The sequence below is a fragment of the Psammomys obesus genome, unplaced genomic scaffold (genome assembly GCF_907164565.1).
Source record: "Psammomys obesus unplaced genomic scaffold, mPsaObe1.curated_primary_1811, whole genome shotgun sequence".
Lineage (NCBI taxonomy): Eukaryota > Metazoa > Chordata > Mammalia > Rodentia > Muridae > Psammomys > Psammomys obesus.
In genome coordinates, this window is record NW_026588368.1 from 5,691,935 (window position 1) to 5,712,622 (window position 20,688).

At 42.0% G+C, this 20,688-nt stretch overlaps 1 protein-coding gene across 3 annotated transcripts in view; it reads left to right on the forward strand.

The window, feature by feature from the left end:
• Bcl2l13 (BCL2 like 13) overlaps nt 1–20,688 on the forward strand; it is a 48,977-nt gene that overhangs the window by 20,995 nt on the left and 7,294 nt on the right. For 2 of the 3 annotated variants that reach the window (XM_055604202.1, XM_055604200.1), the window contains exons 3-6: nt 3,215–3,322; nt 5,381–5,537; nt 9,809–9,878; nt 14,108–14,251. In XM_055604202.1, coding sequence (XP_055460177.1) covers nt 3,215–3,322; nt 5,381–5,537; nt 9,809–9,878; nt 14,108–14,251 — 479 coding nt within the window. Of the gene's footprint in view, nt 1–3,214; nt 3,323–5,380; nt 5,538–9,808; nt 9,879–14,107; nt 14,252–20,688 lie in introns of those variants that run through there. The other variant, XM_055604201.1, reaches the window with a different exon arrangement.

Here is a 20,688-nt window from a genome sequence, read left to right on the forward strand (position 1 = left end):
ATAATAAATAAATAAATCTTTAAAAAAAGTATTCTTCACCACACATAAGTTAATGTGGTTTATAAGCATGCACGGTGGAGCCAGACGTGATGGCACGTGCTTAAAATCTCAGCATGTGGAATGTGGGCCAGAAGGACGTGTTGGATGCCAGGTAGGGCTATTTAGTAAGACCCTGTTTCAAGTGGCTAATGGGAGTGAGGAGATAGCTGCCCTAGTAAGGTGCCTACTGGGTAAACATGAGAACTTGAGCTGGATCCCCAGCACCCGTGTGGTAAAAGCTAGACACAGTGGCATTGGTTTGTAACCCTAGTATTGAGGAGGCAGAGACAGATGGATCCCTAGAACTCATTGGCTAGCTTGTGTGCTCCAGCTCAGTAAAGACCCGGTTTCAGAAATCAGGATGGCTGGCGTGAGAAATGGCTCAACAGTTAAGAGCACTAGCTACGGCCATGTTGATGTCTGTAGTCCATGCTGCCACTGGAAATCAAACAGCGGTCCTTGGTCTGTGCTGATGCTGAAGACCATGAAGATGTTTATGGCTCATGCTGTATAATGAATTAATTATTTTGTGTACATTAATTAATATAGGAAATTATTACAGTAGCAGTTTTATTTAACCAGCTAATCCCCCAGTGATTAACACAGAGAGACTATAATTATTCTGTATTTATTAATTGATACAGGAAATTATTATGGCAGCAGTTTTTGTTTTGGTTTGTTTTTGGTTTTGTTTTTTTTTTTTTTTGAGACAGGGTTTCTATGTGTAGCGTTGGCTGTCCTAGACTCACTTTGTAAATCAGGCTGGCCTTGAACTCAGTTATCTGTCTGCCTCTGCCTTCCCAAGGGCTGGGATTACTGCCGCTCTGGCAGCAGCAGTTTTTTTTAACCAGCTAGTCCCCCATTGAATGACACAAGAAGCTATGATTTATTATTAAGCTGTAGGCACTAAGCTGAGCAGATTCTGTGCTCTTCTAATCCTACTACCCTTAAAACTGCCATAAAAACCAGTCACTTGCCAATCTGATGACTCCTGGGTGGCTTCTCCATCAGACACACTTCCCTTGACCTCATGCTCCTAGTGCATCCTGTCCAGTTGCCAAGCTCTTTATCTCCTGCTATATCTGTGTACTCTCTCTCTTTCTCTATCTTTCCTTCTCTCTCTGCCTGTGGTCTCCTGACCCCAAGGCCGGGAACCTAATCTAAACTTCACCTACCTCTCTTCTGGCTAGCTACAGGCTTCAGCATCTTTCCTAACCAATCAGGGACAATTGAGACATTCCTTTCATCACAAGGATCTAGGTTCAACATTCATAACAATGCCTGTGGCAGAACGGGAACCAGATCTCAGGGCACTGAAATCAGATTCTGAAAAGACAGTGCACAAGACCCTCTTTCAACACCATGCTGTTGCCAGAGACCATGCACAAGGCCAGGATCCGTGCTTCTGCTGACTAAAGGGCAAGGAAGCTACTTTCACAGTGGGATCCATGTTTGCAGATGTACAATTGAGAAAAGGAACAGAGGCTTCTCTGACAGCGCCACCCCTGGCCCTGAGTAACAGCCTGAAAAGCAAACTTATCAAAGAGAACTCTTAGAAATTGTAATAAGGGGACTGGAGAGATGGTTCAGAGGTTAAGAGCACTGGCTGCTCTTGTAGAGGTCCGAGTTCAGTTCCCAGCAACCACATGGTGGCTCACAAACATCTGTAGTGGGATTTGATGCCCTCTTCTGTACTATAGGCATGCATGAACATAAATAAAGCACTTACATACATACATAAATAAATCTTAAAAAAAAAAAAACAATACTAACCATGCCAAAACATTGTAATAAGGATGTTGAAGTATAGGTTTCCACAATTGTGACATTCCCAAACAACCAATACAAATATTACTTTGGTAAAGAGCACTGGCTGCTCTTCCAAAGAACCAGGTTCCTAGCACCCACATGGCAATTCAAAACTGTATGTAACTACAGATCCAGGGAATCCAGGGCCTTCTTATGGCTCCCATGAGCACCAGGCATTCATGTGGTGGACAGAAATTCATGCTGGCGAAACACTCATACACATTAAAACAAATAAAATGTGGCAGAAAACACTCGAGGAAGGAATCTGATGTCCGCCTCTTGTCCACTGATACATGCACACTTTATGCATCCCTCTCTCACACACACAATAGAAAAATCCAGGGAATAAACCGAGAAGTAGGAACACTGTAGATGTCCACGCTGAGAGTGACATCACAGCTGTGTTATCCATAAGGTGTTATTGCTTGGGGAATTTGATTCTTAGTCAAGAATGGAGAGGGCACTTATTCCAGGAATCACCAGAAGCGCTAATGCTTTCATCTGGGTTGAGCACAGTTCTTCAAAGGTTCTTGTTTACTTAGAGCTCTATTTATTTACTTCTCAAACACGATCTCACTACAAAAGTAGTCTTTGACTGGCTTAGAGTTTGCTGTCATACCAGGCTGGCATCAAACTTGGCAGCCTCTTGTCCCCTGTATGCTGGAATTGTGGGCATAAAGCACTATGCTCAAACTTCCATAGTGCTCTGTAATGCAGAGCACAGAGATGAGGTAGAACCTTATCTCCCAATGATTCTGGATAAAATAAGGAAAGGAGGCCTAAGTGAAACTCACTTGGATCTCAGGACCATAATGCCTGGCTCATGTGTCTCTTTTTTGATACCATTATTTTACCATCTCCTCCTGTGTGTTTCTGGATTCTGTTCTTTTTCTCATCCCTGGCAGAAATATGCAGGGACATCTGTTTGTTTGTTTGTTTATAGGGGCTTCTTTTCTACATTAGCCTTTACTCTCAGTATATGGCCCACATACTTCTATTACTTGTTGTTTCTTGCTTTTTCTTTCTCTTTCCTTTCTGGGTGTTAAAGTCAGGGAGTGTGCATCTGAGCAGGGGCTTTTCAACTGACCTACCTCAGCTTTGTTGTGGTTGCAGAAGATACCTTCTTACCTTGGTAGTAACATTTGATTTGTTTTCTGACTTAATGCTAAGTGTGAACAGTTCTGGTGTTTGTTTCTTGCTTGGTGTTTTGAGATAGGGTATCCCTGTGTTGCCCAGGCTGGCTCTGTACACTCTAGAGTGACCCTCCTGCCACAGCCTCCACACATGGCTAATGCTGCAGCATCCTAATGGCTTGTCTGTCCCTGTTCCTATAGCACCCTCTCTTGTTTACTCTTGTTCCTTTCAGGACTTCAACTAGATGTGCCTCCGCAATCGCTGGATCCAGAAGTTTTATTGAAAGTTAAGTCTGAGATTGAAGAAGAACTGAAATCCTTGGACAAAGAAGTCTCTGAAGGTCTGTTCACTCTTACGTTCCTGGACAACAAGCAGATTCTGTTGCTTGTGGTTTTGTTGATTTACTTGGTTTTCTCTCCTATTGTCTTTTGTTTTGTGTTTTTTTGGGGGGACAGGGTTTCTCCATGTAGCCCTGGCTGTCCAAGAATTCACTCTGTAGACAGGGCCAACCTCAAACTCACAGAGATCTACCTGCTTCTTCCTCTAGTGCTGGGATTAAAGATGTTCACCACCACATCTGGCAGCAGCTGCCATCACTTTCTCCTCCTCCAAAGATTTATTTCTGTGTGTGTTCACAGGTTCATAGTATCACATGTGAGTTCCTCCTGTGGAGCAGGTCTCACCTCTCATTAGAACATGATTTCCATAGCTTAATAACTTTTTTTTTTGCTAAAATATACATTTTAAATTATATTTTATAGTCAGGTGGTGGTGGTGCATGCCTTTAATGCCAGCACTTGGTAGGCAGAGGCAGGTGGATCTCTGAGTTCGAGGCCAGTCTGGTGTACAGAGTGAGTTCCAGGAATACACAGAAAAACCCTGTCTGGGAAAACAACAACCCCCCCCCCAAAAAAAAACAAAAAACAAAAAAACCAAACAACAAAAAATATACTTTATATTTGAAAACATTGTGATTATATCATTTTCCTTTCTTTTCTTTTCCTTCTTCCAGCCCTCCCATGTACCATTTCCCATGCTGCCTTCAAATACATAGCCTCTTTTATTTTTTTAATTGTTGGGAAGTATATTTCTAATTATATAAAGCCTCATAACTTTCAATAAATAACTGATAGATTATGTTTATAAATTAGTGCCTTGTTAATTGTGAAAGAAGATGAATAAAAGTTTATGAACAAACTGGGCATGCTAGTTTGTGCTTGTAGTTCTAGCACGTGGAAAGGCAGAGGGACAAAAATTCTTACAAGTTTGAGGCCATCCTGGGCTACACAGTAACCCCTGGGTTAGCTATAGTGAGACAAACAAACAAGCACTCAAACAAACAAACTTACAAATAAGCCATTGGTAGTGGCTTTTGCCTGTAATTCCAGTTCTTAAGAGACTGAGGTAAGAGAATCATGAATTCAAAATCATGGGCTATATAGGGAGACCTCCGTCTAAAAAAACAACAAAACCTTAAATTTAGAACTTGTTTTGTGTTCCAGATAAGATATATAATACGCACACGCATATGTATGTATGTGTGTGTGTGTGTATATACGTGTGTGTGTGTGTGTATATATATATATATATATATATATATATACACATATACATATATATGTATATATAATGTGTGTATAATGATTAAGTCCCTTGTAACTCTTGTTTTTAAGAGTAACTACCTCAGTTTCATGGACTATCATAAAGATGCCCCTTTTATTATTTTGCTTTATGTTTTTGTTTCTGAGATCAGAGCTCGTTGGATCCCAGGTTGGCCTTAGATTTACTCTGTAGCCAAGGCTGGTCTTGAACTTCCAATCATCCATCCATCCATCCACCCACCCACTCACTCACCTATCCATCTATCTATCTAGAGACAGTTTCTCTGTGTAATAGCCCTGGCTGTCTTAGAGCTTGATTTATAGGCTGATCTTGAATTCACGGAGCTCTGCCTGCCTCTACCTCCCAAGTGCTGGGGTTGAAGGCGTATGCCACCACACCTGGTTGAGTTTTATTGTTGCTGACACAGGCTCTTGCTGTACAGCCCAACTGGTTTGAACTCACTGTGTAGCCCATGCAGGTTTCCTACTTGAGAGCCTCCTGCCTCAGAATCCTGAGTGTCAGGATTATAGGTGTGCACCATCACACCTGGCTCATAGCACAACTCTTGGTGCTTTTTTCTTTTTAGATGTGTTTGGATGTGTTGTCTCCATGTGTGTCAGTGTACCATGTGCATGCCTAGTGTCCATGCAGGCCCAGAAGAGAGCTTTGGATCCCCTGGGACTAGGTGCTGGGATCCCCTGGTCCTCTGGAAGAGCAGCAAGTGCTCTTAACCACTGGAAATCTCTCCTGCCCCAGTACCGTTTATTAATTTTGGTCTTTTTTATCTTGTCTTCAGCATTCACCAGCACAGGCTTTGACTGTCACACCTCACCAGTGTTTAGCCCTGCTAACCCTGAAAGCTCAATAGAAGACTGCTTGGCCCATCTTGGAGAAAGAGTGTCACAGGATCTGAAAGAGCCTTTGCATAAAGCCTTGCAAATGATCCTCAGCCAGTGAGTTGCCGTTGTGGAGTGGAGTGTGCTGGTCTCTGGGTCACACAGTCCTGGGTTGGCTGAGGCTTTGCTTTAGGCAGCTGTTCCCTTTTCCTTCCTCTGTGCTCCTGAAAGCATCTGGTTTGTGTTTTGAATGCCAGATTTGCCTTGGAGCAGGGATTTAAGTTTCCAGCAAAGCTCTGATGGTTTTTATTTACATGTTGAGCTGTCAGGTTTCAACAGATGCTCTTACTGTGTTATAAATGCAAGCAATCGCCCTTGTCCGAATCCTTCTTTGTTTCTGTTCCATCTGTATCTAGACATGAGGGCTGGAGGGTTGTGCACTGTAATGTGTGATTGGCATTATCCCTGTGTTTTAGATTTCTGTCTTTAGGATTGTATCTGTATCACAAATACTGTTACCCTTTGGGGTCGTCCATCTGCCTGTGAGTAGCTTCTCCTACAACAAACTCCTTCTTAGCCATGACCTTCACCATAGGAAAGCTAACGTTGAGACGATAGTGAAAATGCTAGATGCTAAGATGCCAAAATAGAACCACTTCACTTATAAGTCTAAAAAATCAACTTCCCCTAATTCTTTGAGAATTATTGAGGGATTGGTAGGAATTACAAAATTAGTATGAATTGATAACAGTGGGTCTCTAGGAGAAAATTTGTTTCTCACCAAAAGGCTGAAATTCAGATGCCAAATCACTGTTATAGTAAGGACATTCCTTACTTTCATGTAGTCAAGGTTTATAGTTGGCTGTGTTTTATCAGGAAGTAATTGGTGTTTAGTCCTGTATATTCTGATGAAATGAGCAGATATAGAATTCCTAATTTCTGCTCAGTGAAATGAAACCATAGTTGGATTTTCTCCCTCGGACACAAGCTTAAAGACATGTGGAAAGGATAATCTGAGTGGCCAGGAACTCAAACTTAAGCAGGAAATTTGGGTAAGCATTATGGCTTTCCAGGTGTTGAGAGAGCCACAGGCATGAGTTCTGTGGACCCTGAGGAGGTGAAGGGTGGAGCGAGCAGGCGTCACTAAGACTCAGATGTTCGTATATTGTGCTTAAATGTTCATATATTGTGTATATAAAGATTACAAGCTTCAAAAATTCTAGTTTCTGGACTGGGAAGATGGCTCAGTGCTTAAGAGCACTGGCTGTTCTTCCAGAGGACCCAAGTTCAATACCCAGCACCCACATGGCAGCTCACAACTGTCTGTAACCCCTGCTTCTGGGGAGCTAGCACCCTCACACAAACAAATGCAGGCAAACACCAGTGCACATAAAGGAGTATTAGATAAACATTTTTAAAATTCTAGTTTCTTTTCTTTGTCTTTTTTGAGACAGGGTCTCACTTTATTCCAGATTTGGCCTGAATTCACAGAGATTTTAACCTCTGTCTCCCAAGTGTTGGTTAAAGCATGTGCCACCACCATGCCTGGCCTTGAAGATTTGTTTTTATTGATATGTATGTTGATGCCAAGGAGGCTTGAGAAAGGTGTTGGGTCTCCTGGACTAGGAGTTCCAGATCCCAGCATGGGTGCTTGGAACTGAACAGGGGCAGGAAGTGTTCTTTATCTTAACTGCGGAGTTCCTTCTCCAGCTCCTTTATACAGATCATGTCATTCTTCGTATGTAAGTGTCTTTGTTAATTGTAACTTGGCTGAGACATTGCCAACTCTCCAGCGAACACAATATTGTTTTTTTTTTTTTTTTTTTTTTAGTCAGGGTCACTGTGGAGTGACAGGGTTAAAGGTTTGTGCCATCATGCCCTGCGTTTCTTTTTACTTTAGGAGAAAACTGGTTTAGATGAATATATGCTTTTCCCAAACCCTGAACAGTGATACAGTTATTTTTGAAGTTGATTGGATATCAAATAAAATTTGTTCTGAAGTGTACTTTTGAAAATTTTAACCTCTGTTACTGATCCCTTAGAACCAATGCAATTATTGTACAGGTTGAAGGCAGTATCTTAAAGTGGAAATATCTCCTACTCCAGATGGTTTTGCTAAAGTGAAGTCTTTAAATGAAAGACCTTTGCTTTTTAAAGGTACTCACTCCCTTTCTTAGACCTCTTAAGGAAGGCTGGTATTCAGCTACTTGCGTTTCTATGTATTAGAACATGACTGTTCTAACCTGCCACATCTTTCATGTGCATGTATGTGTGTACATTATAATGTTTTAAACCATGTTTCATTCTGAAGGATGATAAAGTACTTAGCCTGATAGCCAAACTACCTCTAAGGACTTCAGTGACCCACAGCAGCATCAAACAGTTCAGGAAAGGAAGTAAAGGGACTGAGAGCCGCAAGTAAAGCTTCAGGGACATGTAGGTAGGTGGGTGATACAGTATCTGGTGAAATTTGAGTTTTCTAGGATTCTAGTATGTGTCCCAAGACTTGTAAAAGAATGCCAAGCACTAGTAAGGGTTATGAAGGCCATCCCTTCAGCAGCCCTGCAGTGGGGAATTGATGTTGGCGCATACAGCAGGGTGATAGCCGTGCCATCAGACCTGTGTCCTGAAGCCCTTACCCTGGTGCTGCTTACGAGATACAGTGCAAGTCACATGGAAGGAACAACTGGCAAACACAAAACACGTTAATGAGAACTTTAAATTTTAAATACTCAAATTATTAGTGAGATGTTTCACATTTTTTCCTGACTCTTTGAAATCCAGCATGTGTTAATATTTTAGGCACAATAGCCACATTTCAATTTTATTTTATTGTTTTTATATTTTTGTTTTTTAATTTTCATTTATTTTATATTTTGTTCCCTTCTTTCTTTATACTAGGCCACTAGTAAGTGGTAATTTTTGTTTTTTGTTTTGTTTTGTTTTTTGAGACATTTCTCTGTGTAGTCTCGACTTCCTGGAACTTGCTCTGTGGACCAGGCTGGCCTCAAACTCATAGAGCTCCACCTACGTCTGCCTCCCAAGTGCTGGGATTAAAGGCGTGCACCACCACCGCCCAGCCAGTGGTGGCTATTATTCTTTTATATTCATCAGCTGGAAAATTCACAGACTAGAGTGGTCAGAACAGAAGTTTTAAATCTATGAATCCAAGAATCCTCTCACTTTTTATTTATTTATGGCTTTTTTTTTTGAGACAGAGTCTCTCTACCATAACTCTAGCTGTCCTGGCTAGCCTTGGTGTCACAGAGTTCTGCCTGTCTCTGCCTCTTGAGTGCTGGGACTGAAAGCGTGTACCACTGTACCGGCTTCCACTTTTTCAAAAATAAGTTTGTTAATACTTGACTCCAAATGGGAAGGGTAATTTTATTTTCCAAGCAATAGTTGCCTTCACATTTTCTGGTACCATGTTTTGTTTCATTTTAAATGCATACAGGAAACGGTGCTTAAAGTTCGTCAGCAAATTTCAGTGAGACTTTCCGTCTCCTGCAACGACTCAGGTTAGGACTGGTGTGCAGATGATAGAACACCTCATTTTTCTGCGCTCCAGATTTTCTTGTGGGTTTTTTTTTTTTTTTGAGATAGGCTCTTGATATGGCGCCCTAACTGGTCTGGTATTCACTGTGTAGCCCAGGCTAGCCTATTGCTCTTCTTGTTCAGTGCTGAGATCATAGGGGTGTGTCAGGAGACCAGGCTCTTACAGGATTTTGTATTAGAGCACAAGTCAAAAATAGGGCACCAGTTATTACCCTCGTCTGTCCAGCTCACAGCCGTATCGTAAACAGTCTTTGATGACTACCTATTAGTGTTTAACATTTATACTTTTATGCTTTTTTCTGTTGTGTGTATGTACGCACGCGCGTGTGCGCGTCGTCCTGGTTGTTGCTCTGTAGGCCAGGCTTGAACTTAGAGATCTCCCTGCTTCCTCCTTCCAAGTACTAGGATTAAATATGTGTGCTGCTACCACTGCCTGGCTTAGACTTTTGCCTTAAAAAAAGATTGTGTTTTCATTTGACTGTGTTAAGCGTTACATGATATGTTTGATTCTGAATCTGTAATTCAGGTATTTATCTACAACATAGAGGTTCTATCAGATAAATTCCAAGTAATTAAAAAATAATGACTAGAATACACATTAATCTTGCTATGCTATAATGACCTCCCCAGCAATATAGAGAATGTTTTGGGAAAACACATACCAAATATTAAAAGCCATATCTTGAAAAAAAAAAAATATATATATATATATTGAACAATTTTAGTCGTGTTAGCAAACGTTCAGCAACACAATAGTGTCAGTATATTTTTTTCATCTGAAACTTCAGCTTTTTTTTGTGACACAGACTTAAAAAAAAAAAAAATCTCTACAGGCCAGTGACGTATCAGACATACCGTGACTGTACAGTGGAGACTGCGGTTCACGCCAGCGGATGGAATAAGGTACTAACCAGGTTGTCTTTGCTCTTACATTTCAGTGCTAGAAATAAAGTACAGAGAGAATTATTAGCATCACACAGCATAGAACTGGTACCACCAATTAATGCATAAATCTAAAGTGTGTTAAATGGATATATATATTTTTTTTTTTCAAAAATTAATGCTGCAAGGTTCTACAATGTGCCTCAAAGTATATGCTGTGGTATGCTGTCCTTCATTTGTGTTGAGTTTCCTGTCTTTTTTATGCTTTTTTTAAAGATTTATTTATTATGTATACAATGTTATGCCTGCACGTACACCTGAGTGCCAGAAGAGGGCACCAGATTTCATTATAGATGGTTATGAGCCACCATGTGGTTGCTGGGAATTGAACTTGTGACCTCTGGAAGAGCAAGCAGTGCTCTTAACTTCTGAGCCATCTCTCCAGCCCCTCCTGTCATTTCTTGATTTCTCTGTGTTAAACATGACATTTGTCTCCAGGAAGTTATTTCTTAACGTGTGAGTTAATATGTCTTAGAGAAGACTGGGGTGTTCATAGATAACATTTACTGGTTCTTTTAAAAGATTAATGCCATTTGTGTTTTACAGTTTATATAGTAGTGTATCTCATGTCGTATCTCATTTGATCATCCCAGACTCTCCTTTGAAGAGTGCACAGTGGATTTTATTGCCCTGTTTTGGGGCTGGAAGGGGTGGAATAGCCTGCTGACGTAGTATACCTGGGATTTTGCGCAGGCCAGAACTGTGCTGCTGAGCTACAGCCCAGCCAAGCTTTTGTCCTGTTAGTGATTATCTTACATTGGTGACTCTTCAGAAAAGGGTTAAATAACTAGTGCAGGATCTCTTGACTAGCAGCCAGTTAAGATCTGCAGGTTCTACCCTTTCCACTGTGTCGTGTGATTGTCCATTGTCGTTTTTGTTGTTGTTGGTCTCTCTGTAGAGCTGGCTGTCCTAGAATTTTCTTGGTAGACCAAGCTAGCCTCCAACGCTCAGAGACTCACCTGCCTCTACCTCCCAAGGTGTGCCACCACAGCAGGTGATTATCTGTGTCTTACACTGAGTTGCCTGCTTGTTATCCTGCAAAGGAGAGTGTAGCAGGAGTGGCCTGCAGCAGACATGACCTGTCTTTTGGGCCAGCTCCATCTCATGTTTGCATCTTTCCTTGGTGGATGTCTAATGCTCTCCAGTGTCCCAGAGTCTCCACTGAACGTAGGCTTCACCCCCACATCTTCACACAGTAGCCTCTCAGAGCTTCCTTTCGGGGACTCTGACGAGCCTCAGCTGTATGGCTTCAGCACCATTGTGGAACCGTGGACCAGAGTCCATGCATCTCTGTCTTGCAACTTTGATGCCTTCAAAATAATACCATGTGGATGATGGTGCCAAGTTCTGCTGCCAACTCCAGATGGAATCTGGCCCCTTGGATCATAGCTGCTGTAGCTTGTGTGTGCCAAGGTTATTGTTTTTGAGCAGGGAGCCCCTTAAACTATATTTTTAGGTCAAGCTGTTTCCTTTCAAACAAGCCTTTTCACAGATTGGTGCCTTGAATTGAAGGGGGTCTTGCCCTCCAAGGCAGAGCAGGAAGTTTGTCTTGGTTTACAGCCTTTCTTCCACACACAGTTTGGCTGAAGCTTTACATTTGTTTATACTCTTTTCAGTGCCAGACTGCACATTCTTATGTCTTTTTGTCAGGGAATTAAATAAATACATGAATAAAGGTAAGCCAGTAGAAGTCATCCTTTCTGATGCTGAAAGGTTCCTAAACATTCCATTGTAAGAACGTCTAAGGGGAAAATATGCAGAATGCTGTTGCTGAGGAAATTACTTAGAATAAGAATAAAAAGATAGGAGAGAGAACTCAGTGGATAAGAACACTGTCCGCTCTTCTAGAGGCCCTGAGTTCAGTTCCCAGCAACCAACCACACGGTGGCTCACAACTGATGCCCTCTTCTGGCATGCAAGTGTACGTGGAGGTGGAGCACTCATACATAAAATCAGTAAATAAAAAGTGCGGGCGGTAGCACACTGCAGAGGCAGGGTCTTCCAGGACAGCCAGGGCCACACAGAGAAACGCTGTGTCATCTCCACCCCGCCAAGAAAAAAAAAGATAAGCAGTTAAGCATTTTATTTAACATTAAAAAAAACACAAAACTGTGAGTACTAAAAAAAGTAATAATTGGATTTTAAAGTATTTAGAATACTTGTGGGTATACAGTTGATAAAGATGAGTTGTAGAAGTAACTTTTCCTTTTTTGTTTTTTTAGCCCAGGCTAACCTCAGGCTAGCTATGTGGCCAGGGATGAGCTTGAACTTCTAGGCTTCCAGTTACTAACACGTAATCTCCTGGGTTCAGGGTTGAACCACCTAGTTTTATGTGTTGCTTCGTAGATGCTAAGCAAGTACTCTAGACCAAAGGAGCTCCATCTTTAGCCCTACTTAGAAGTAGCTCTTGATGCTTCTTGCATGGGAAAGTAAGTTCAAGTATGTAAAGACAATCTACATTGTATTTAAAAACTAGTCTCCTAAACTGGGCATGGTGCTATGTCTGTGCCCAGCCTCAGAATGTACACGTTTGTGGTTTATTATGGGAATTTAGAGTGCTTTGCAGTACAGAACATCTCAGGCCTTTAAGGTTGATAAATGAATTTGCAAAACTGATTCTCAAGCCATTCTTTACCTGTTCCTGCCCAAGGCACAGCATTGGGGCTAGATAAACAGCCATTTCATTTTTGTCTTAAACAGCTTGATGCATTTTCTTATGTAAGAGGCCTATCTTCTTCTTCTTCATAGCTCTTTTTCCATTATAGTAAGAAAAAGTTTTCATGTATTTTGAGCTGGAGTTCGAGAGTGTAAAAAAAATGATGTGTGTTGTATTTTTCCATTCAGACTTCAAAGTACACTCTCTCTAGGCTGCTTTTACTCTGAAGTAAAAGGCAAAGAATGTTAGGATGAAGCAGGAGCTCATTTTAAAAGTTTGTTTTCTTTTGAGGGAATACTTTTTGTCATTCCATTATTTCCTCAGTAATCTAGTTACAAGGAACTGAAATTGGTTTATTTCCTCCTACATTCCTTCTTAGGTCATGAAGAGACTTTGATGTTTTAGACAAAAAAGCCCAAATGCAGATGGCTACCTGACATGGGTCAATTTGCCCTCTTTCTCTTTTCTCCTTGTCTCCAGCTTTTTAAATTGTGATGTTAGGGAGTGAAAAACCAGGGCCTCTGCCCTTTGCCACTGAGGCATCCCCAGCCTTTTAGTTTTTTTTCTGTATGCAATTTTTTTTTTTTTTTTTTTTTGAAGAAAGGTAATAGACTCTAGTTAGTTTCTGTTGTAAATTCTGATTATTTTAAATATTGAGCCACAGGGTTATTAGGTATAGTTTATAATGCCTCTTTTTATATTTCATTTTTTATGACTTTCATAAGGTTGCTCAGAATTTTTAAATAAATTTTAAAATTGATTTTGCCAAATGTGATTCCCTCACACCCATAACGTCAGCACTCTGGAGACAGAGGCAAGAAGATTGCCACAAGTGTGAAGACAGCCTGAGAGCTGTCTCACAAAGAGCAATCATGAAAAGTCCTTGTTTTCAAATAGGTAATGAGAGCATTTGGTGCACAACGTCAGAAGTACAGAAATAAGCCAGGCAGTGGTGATGCCTGTGTTTAGTCAGGTGGATCTCTTGAGTTCGAGGCCAGCCTAGACTGCAGAGCACATTCCAGGACAGCCAGGGCCACACAGAGAAGAGACCCTGTCTCAAAACAGAACTTTGCCCTCACCCTGCCTTCAGTCTCCTGGTTTAAGTGAGTGCTGTGCTTGGTTTCTTGTTTTTTCAGAGACACTGTAAGTCACGTGTATATGTGTGCTTATGTGTGTGTGTTGACCTCAGTTGTGGTAATTGGTGAGTAAACAATGTAGTTCTTAACAGCTAGGATGGTTGCAGTTTTTAGATTAGTTTTTGTGAATTGTTTTTAGTATTTTTCATTATAATTAATTATTATGGGAATTTCTGACTGTGTTTCCCACGTGGTTATTTTCATATAACCACCTTTTCTCCCCTCCTTATGAAATTCACATACCGTAGTCTGAGAAATTTTAGCAGGAGTTGATGTTTACCCTCGTGAGATTGAAGTAACCCTAATCGTGTCTGCATTAAAAATTTCAGCAGTCGAACATAAACTCTGTTGCAAGAATTTCAAGTTTTATGTTTTGTGTTTTCATCTTTGCATTGAAGATTTTGGTGCCTCTAGTTTTGCTACAACAGATGCTTTTGGAATTGACTCGCCGCGGTCAAGAGCCTTTGAGTGCGCTGCTGCAGTTCGGGGTGACCTATCTGGAGGACCACGCGGCAGAGTTCATCATTCAGCAGGGTGGCTGGGTATGACGGCTTCCCATTGTTTCTGTAGAATAAGCAAGCCTGTTTTTAAGGGTTTTAAATACTTTTTGTTTGCTGGGGTCAAACTCCTGCTCTTGCTCATGGTGGGCTGAGTTGCACCCCTGGCCAGGCCTTCCGTTTCTGTTTTGCTCCTTACAGTGTGTGTTAGTACTGGATGACAGGCAGTGAGAAGGCTGCTTGGACCATTTTAAGTTACTAAGGTTTTACTTAAATTGGTACAGTGGTGCTTGTAGTTGTTGGTCATGAAACATTTCATGCTAAAACAATAAAAACCAGGTTAACTTAGAAATGAGTGCAGGTGTCCACAGGGCTAGAGAGGTCTGGCCCCTCTGGAGCTGGAGCCACAGATAGTTGTGAGCCACCTGACGTGGTGCTGGGACCAACTCTGCTCCTCAGTCACAGTTTATAAGTGTATATATTCTTAGACAGTAAATTTTGTGTATAGGACCATATTCTTTATTTTTCTGTAACTCAGGTGTTTCACTCAGTGTTATGGTCAGTATTTCTTAGCCTTTTCTCATTATCACTTTACTAATGATCTTTTTTGCCAGCTTCCTTCCTCCATGGGGTGGGGGACTTTTAAAGCACAGTTGGGGTTTATTTAATCCCAGCCCTCGGAGGCAGAGGCAAGTGGATCTCTCTGAGTTCGAGGCCAGCGTGGTCCACAAATTAAGCACAGCCAGGGCTACAAAGAGAAACAAAAGAAAAAAGAAAGCACTTCATTTGGGGAAACATTAGAATTTTAGCCACAAGTACCAGCAGAGCCCACCTTCAGAAGCCCGGTGCATGCTGCCCATGAGAGTCACTGCCTACTTAAAGCTGAGTGAGGGAAGGAGGGAAAGCTGAGAACCAAGAACCAAGGCTTCTCCAGCTGGACACAAGTTGGTGCTTCGATGTGCAGTTGCCCCCGCCCCTTTCCCAGGAGAACGAGCTGCTTTGAAGATTGGATGGGTTGTGGGGAAGAAGAGAGTTCTGAGAAGCTATCTGGCGCAAGCAGTGGCAGCCAGCAAAGAGATCTCCTCACACAGTGCAGAGACAAGGGCCAGGGTCCAATTCTTTGGAAATTTGTTTTGATCACATTCACCCCCATTTCTTACTTGCCCTGCTACTTTTCCATCCTCTCCAACCTTTTTTTTTTTTAACTGTATAACCTGTCAAGTCCAATTTGCGCTGCCCATATACTCCTGGGGGGTGTGTGTGGGGCATCCACTGGAGTGTGAGTGGCCTGTCAAGAGCCACGCCCTTAAGGAAAAATGACTCTCCCTTCCCCAGAAACCATTAGCTGTCCTTAGCTCCTCAGTCAAGAGAGGGTGTTCCTGAGCCTCTGCCCTCTGCAAGAATGCTGACTGGCCTGAGGTTATGTACTGGTCTCTTAGTAATTGGTGCAACTATGTCCTCTGACACAAGATGTCAGCATGAATCACCTTTAAGGCACTTTGTGTTAAGTAGGGAATTGACAGCTCTTAATGTCATTCTTTTTAAAGATTTATTTATTATGTATAGTGTTCTGCCTGCATGTGTGACAGCAGGCCAGAAGAGGGCACCAGATCTCATTATAGATGGTTTTGAGCCACCTTGTGGTTGCTGAGAATTGAACTCGGGACCTCTGGAAGAGCAGCTAGTGCTCTTAACCTTTGAGCCATCTCTCCAGCCCCCTCTTAATGCCATTCTAAGCCAACCCTGGTGGCACAGGTATATAATCTCAGAAAGTAGAAGCAGTAGAATGGTAAGTTTGAGGCCAGCCTGGGCTTCACAGTGAGTTCCAAGCCAGCTTAAATATACAGAGCGATCTCAAAACAGAAAGGAAAGAGAGAAAAAGGGAACTTCCCATCTTTATTAAATGGCAAGCGTTCAGGTGTGCCTGTAAGTGTTCATGAGGCTTTCTTTTTTCTCATCTTTAAGTCTGACTTATGTTTCCTTGATTCTGACTTGTATTTGCCTACTACCCAGTTAGGGCAGGTGAGAGCTGTGTACTGTGACTGAGTCACACCCTTTCTACCTCTGCTCTCGCTACTCATTTCCTGCACTCTTGCATTTCGAGCAAGTCTGTTTCCTGAAAGGGCAGCATTTCAAGTCGACTTTCTCCATTGTCATGTACTAAACTAAAAAGATTCAGTTTTAGGTTACATAGAAACACTATTGTAAACTTTCATCTAATGTCTGTCTTAAATTTTTGAATGAAATTAATTTTTAAATCTCTTTCCCCTGATTTGAAAGATTCTTGTCACAAGTTAAAGAGTAGCAGCCATAAAAAATAATTTTTTGTTTTTACTCTAGGATAAGTGTTTTCTTGGAAGCATTTAGGGTAGGGGTCTTTTACAAAAATTTCATGCTATGAACATTGATCTGAAACCAAGTATGGTTGCAAATAAATTAGGTTAGTAAATCTGGGAACTCTGCCGGTATGGGTGTTCGTTATGCTGGGTTCTTGGTTGATCCCACCCCCTTCTTCAGTGCTCGTGAGGACAGCCAGAGCCTCTGCACAAGCTGCACATCAGCTCTCTAGCTCTTGGCCTGCATCCCATCCCAGGGCTGGGTTCTGAAATATGCTCTTGTGGGTCTTGGCATCATATTGCGTGAACATTAATTAACTTCTCTAGAAGGTCTTTTCACACTCACAAATTAGAAGGGATTGAAGAAGCATTTTTGTTAGTGTCCTGTTTGAACATTTAGAAAATCAGCTACCTGCTTCTGTCTCATAAGCTGAATATTTGAAAGGGTATGTAAGGACTGAGAATTAAAGGTTTATTGGCACAGCTGAGAGGGAGTGCTTTCCTAGGTGGATTTACCAGTGAGGGTTGGCTTTGGAATTGTGCCTACCCATCCTCAGATGGAAAATGAAACCCATAGGTGCTTAGATCACAAACCATGACACAAAAGGTAAAATTAACACCAACCTGGCCAAATAATTTGTAACTGATGTAAGAAGGAGAAAAAAAAAAAAAAACAAAACACCAAAGAACTTGGAACAAAATAAACTCAATATTAGACATTGGGAAGCCTGTCTCATGTAGACAGGCTGTCCCTGGGCTTGCTCTGTTGCTGAACTCCTTGAAGCTTGCTGTGAACTCTGATTTTCCTTTCTTACCTCCCAAGTGTTGCAGTTACAGACCTGCACTTCCACACTTTGTTTATGTAGTGTTGAGCATCAAATCCAGGGCTTCAGGCACAGTCAGTCACTGTCAACTGAGCTACATTCTCAGCCCCCAGAATGGTTTTTTTTTTTTTCATGCTTGCTAAGCCAGGTTTTCCAGTTCCTAGCTCCGAAGCAGAGTTATGCTTTATTTTGCAGTGTTTTAACATTTCCTTTAGCTTCATGGGCGGTTTTGTACATTTTTTGTGTGGCTCTCTGCTTGAAGACTGGCTCTTTACTTTGGGCATAAAGTTGAGGCACTGATGAGAAAAGAAACTGGACTTCAGTTTGCCTACAGCAGAGGGTCAAGTGTGAGGCTGACTCACACTTCTAAGTGTAAGCTTGTTAGAGACGAGCTTAAGTGATGGAGATGGTTCTAGAACCACTTCCACTCCACTTTGCTGGAGTTTAGATAGCCTAGCATGGTGTCTGTATGGACACATCCCCAGGGGGAAGAGCTTTAGTGGGCATCTTCCCCCCCCCCTTTTTTTTTTGAGAGTATATTAAGGCTGGCCTGGAACTTACTATGTAGCCCAAGCTGGCCTCCTGTCTCAGCCTCTTCAGTGCTGAGACTACGAATGTGAGCTGCTATGCTTGGCTTTCTTGCAGGACTCGCACGTAAGGGCTGGTGCAATGGTTCAGCAGGTCAAGGTGCTTGCCACCAAGCTTTACCTTAATTTTGATCCCTGGAACCCACATGGTAGGAGAGAACCCTCTGATCTCCACACAGTCTCCATATACACCTTCTTTCTCTGCCCTCAACCACAAAATAAATAGAAGCATTACAAATTTTAGAAGGGAAAATAAGGTAATTACAAAGAGCATAAACACTTGGTAAATTTTTACTAAAGTGGCATGTCTCAGACCAAAGTAAGTTGTAAGGCGGGGTTCATGACAGCAGAGGCTAAAGTCCCATTATTAGCTCCCCAAGCTGTATGGACAAGCAGCTGCTGTGATGTCTAAGATGGATGGGAAGGTGCTCTAAAAGTGGGACAGAGGCTCTTTTTAAGCCTCCTGTTAGCTTTGCTTGGACTGTTAAAAGTGGTGTGAAGGGTTTTGTAGCTCACTGGTAGAGTACTTGGCCTGCATAAGGCCTGGGCCCTATTACTAGGACCACACAAACAGCCAGTATAGACAAAGGGAAAAGACATTTTACAGCAAATCCTGTTTTAGCTTGTTACTGTTCCCCTTATGAAAGTTACATTTCAGTAAATTTAGCACCCCAAAGGTCTCTTTCCATATGCTCACCTATTTAGATTCTTGGTTCTATTTTTATTTCTTAAATCAGTTCTTGTTAGAGTGTCTTGTTTTTCAAAGTGCAGATTAGCAACTTACTGAGAGTTCATCCTTTATTTTATTTTTTAATTTAGAAGCAAGGTCTCTGTGTAGCCGTGGCTGTCCTAGAACCCATTCTGTAGACCAGGATGTCCTCAAATTCACTTGCCTCTATGTCCCAAGTGCTGGGATTAAAGGTGTGTGCCACCACTGCCTGGCTTAGAGTTCATACCCTTAAACACCTGGGCAGCAGGACCTGGAAGTTTAGCATAATGCTCACAGGGGACTGACTGTGGGTGTGAAACTATAGGAGCTACGTAAAGTCCTCATATATAGAGCGCCTAGAACACGAGTGAGAAAAAAATGGGGCTACAAGACGGCTCTATGATGTAGTTTAGAGACAGAGTGTTTGGTTGATGGGCACAAGGTCCTGGGTTTCATCCCTAGGACAGAGAAGAGAGCCCTAGAAATAGAGAGGAAGGCTTAGTTTTATTTCATTTAATAGTACTGTGCCTTTAAAAAAAAATTACGTTTGGTTTCAGAGGAAAGCACAGCTGTGCTCAGGAAAGATAAGAGTGTCATCTAAATATTGTATGTCTTTGCCCTCTTGGCTTTTTAACTGAAGAGTCAGATAATTAGCAGCACTCTATAACATTGCAGTGGGCCTTATCTGATGGCTGCGCTGGGATACTGATGGACTGTGGGAGGGGAGTAATGGAGGGGCTGAATTGATTTCCTAACGGAACTGTGCTCTTTGTCAGACTAATGTAAGTGAGGACTAAGATATTAGTTAGGAGCTGACACACTGATATCCAGACAGACAAGACATTTTACTTTCTATTTATTGGCATCTTTCCTTGTTCTTTTGTTTGGTTAGTACTGGGCTTGAAACTCAGGACCTTTGTGAGGAGACTCCTGAACTCAAGCAGATTGTCCTCTGACATCACACTCACATACTTCATGATCCATGTACATGGGGGGAGGGGTGGCACATGCACACACATACCAACTGACCAAATGGGAAACATTCAAGTGTTGTGGCTCATGCTTTTAATGCCAGCACTTGGGAGGTAGAGGCAGGTGGGTCTCTGTAAGTTGAGGTTGGCCAGGGTCATATAGACACTGTCATAAATTTAGAAGGCCATTTTTAGTTAAATATTTTGTTTATTTATATGTGTATGGTCGTTTAGCCTACATAAATGTTGGTGTATCATGTGTGTGCCTGGTACCTGAGGGGGCCAGAAAAGGGTGTAGGATCTTTTGGAACTGTAGTTACAAGTAGTTTTAAGCTGCCATGTAGGTAGTGGGAATTGACCCCTGGTCCTCTGGAAGAGCAGCAAATGTTCTTAACCGTGGAACCACCTTTCCATTCTTCTCAGTTACCTACTGAGTTCAAAGCTGGCCTGGGCTACGTGAGACCTTGTCTTAAAAGCAACAAAACAAACGAGACACTCACTTAGGAATACATTGAGGTATATGTTGTACTTGAGGGGCAGCAGGGTGATAAAATGAAGAGGAGAGGGAGAGGGAAGGTAGATTGGTCCTTTCTCCCATGAGTACTTGGTTGTAATGGGCTTTTTGTTAACATTCATTATTGACGAAGGTCAGGAAATGTTGCTAATGGAGGCATAATGAGTTTGGAAGCGTTCCCACAGGAGTGGATCTGGGGAGCCTCTTTTGGTAAAGCAGGGTGTGAAGCTGGAAGAGACTATGCACGAGGGATGGCGCCAGGGGGGCGTCCTTGGACGAGAACTAACACTGTTGGGCTTGGGGTGTGGGTATCCATGGGCCTGCTTGGCGTTTATGAGTCTCTGCATTCCTTTCCTAGCACAAAAGTGTGTGTGTGTGCGGTGGTGGGGGTAGGCTACAAGGAGTAAAGGGAAGGAAAACTTTGAGTTTGGGGATATATTCTATAAGAGAATCTATTTTCAAAAAAGAAGAAGAAGAAGAAGAAGAAGAAGAAGAAGAAGAAGAAGAAGAAGAAGAAGAAGAAGAAGAAGAAGAAGAAGAA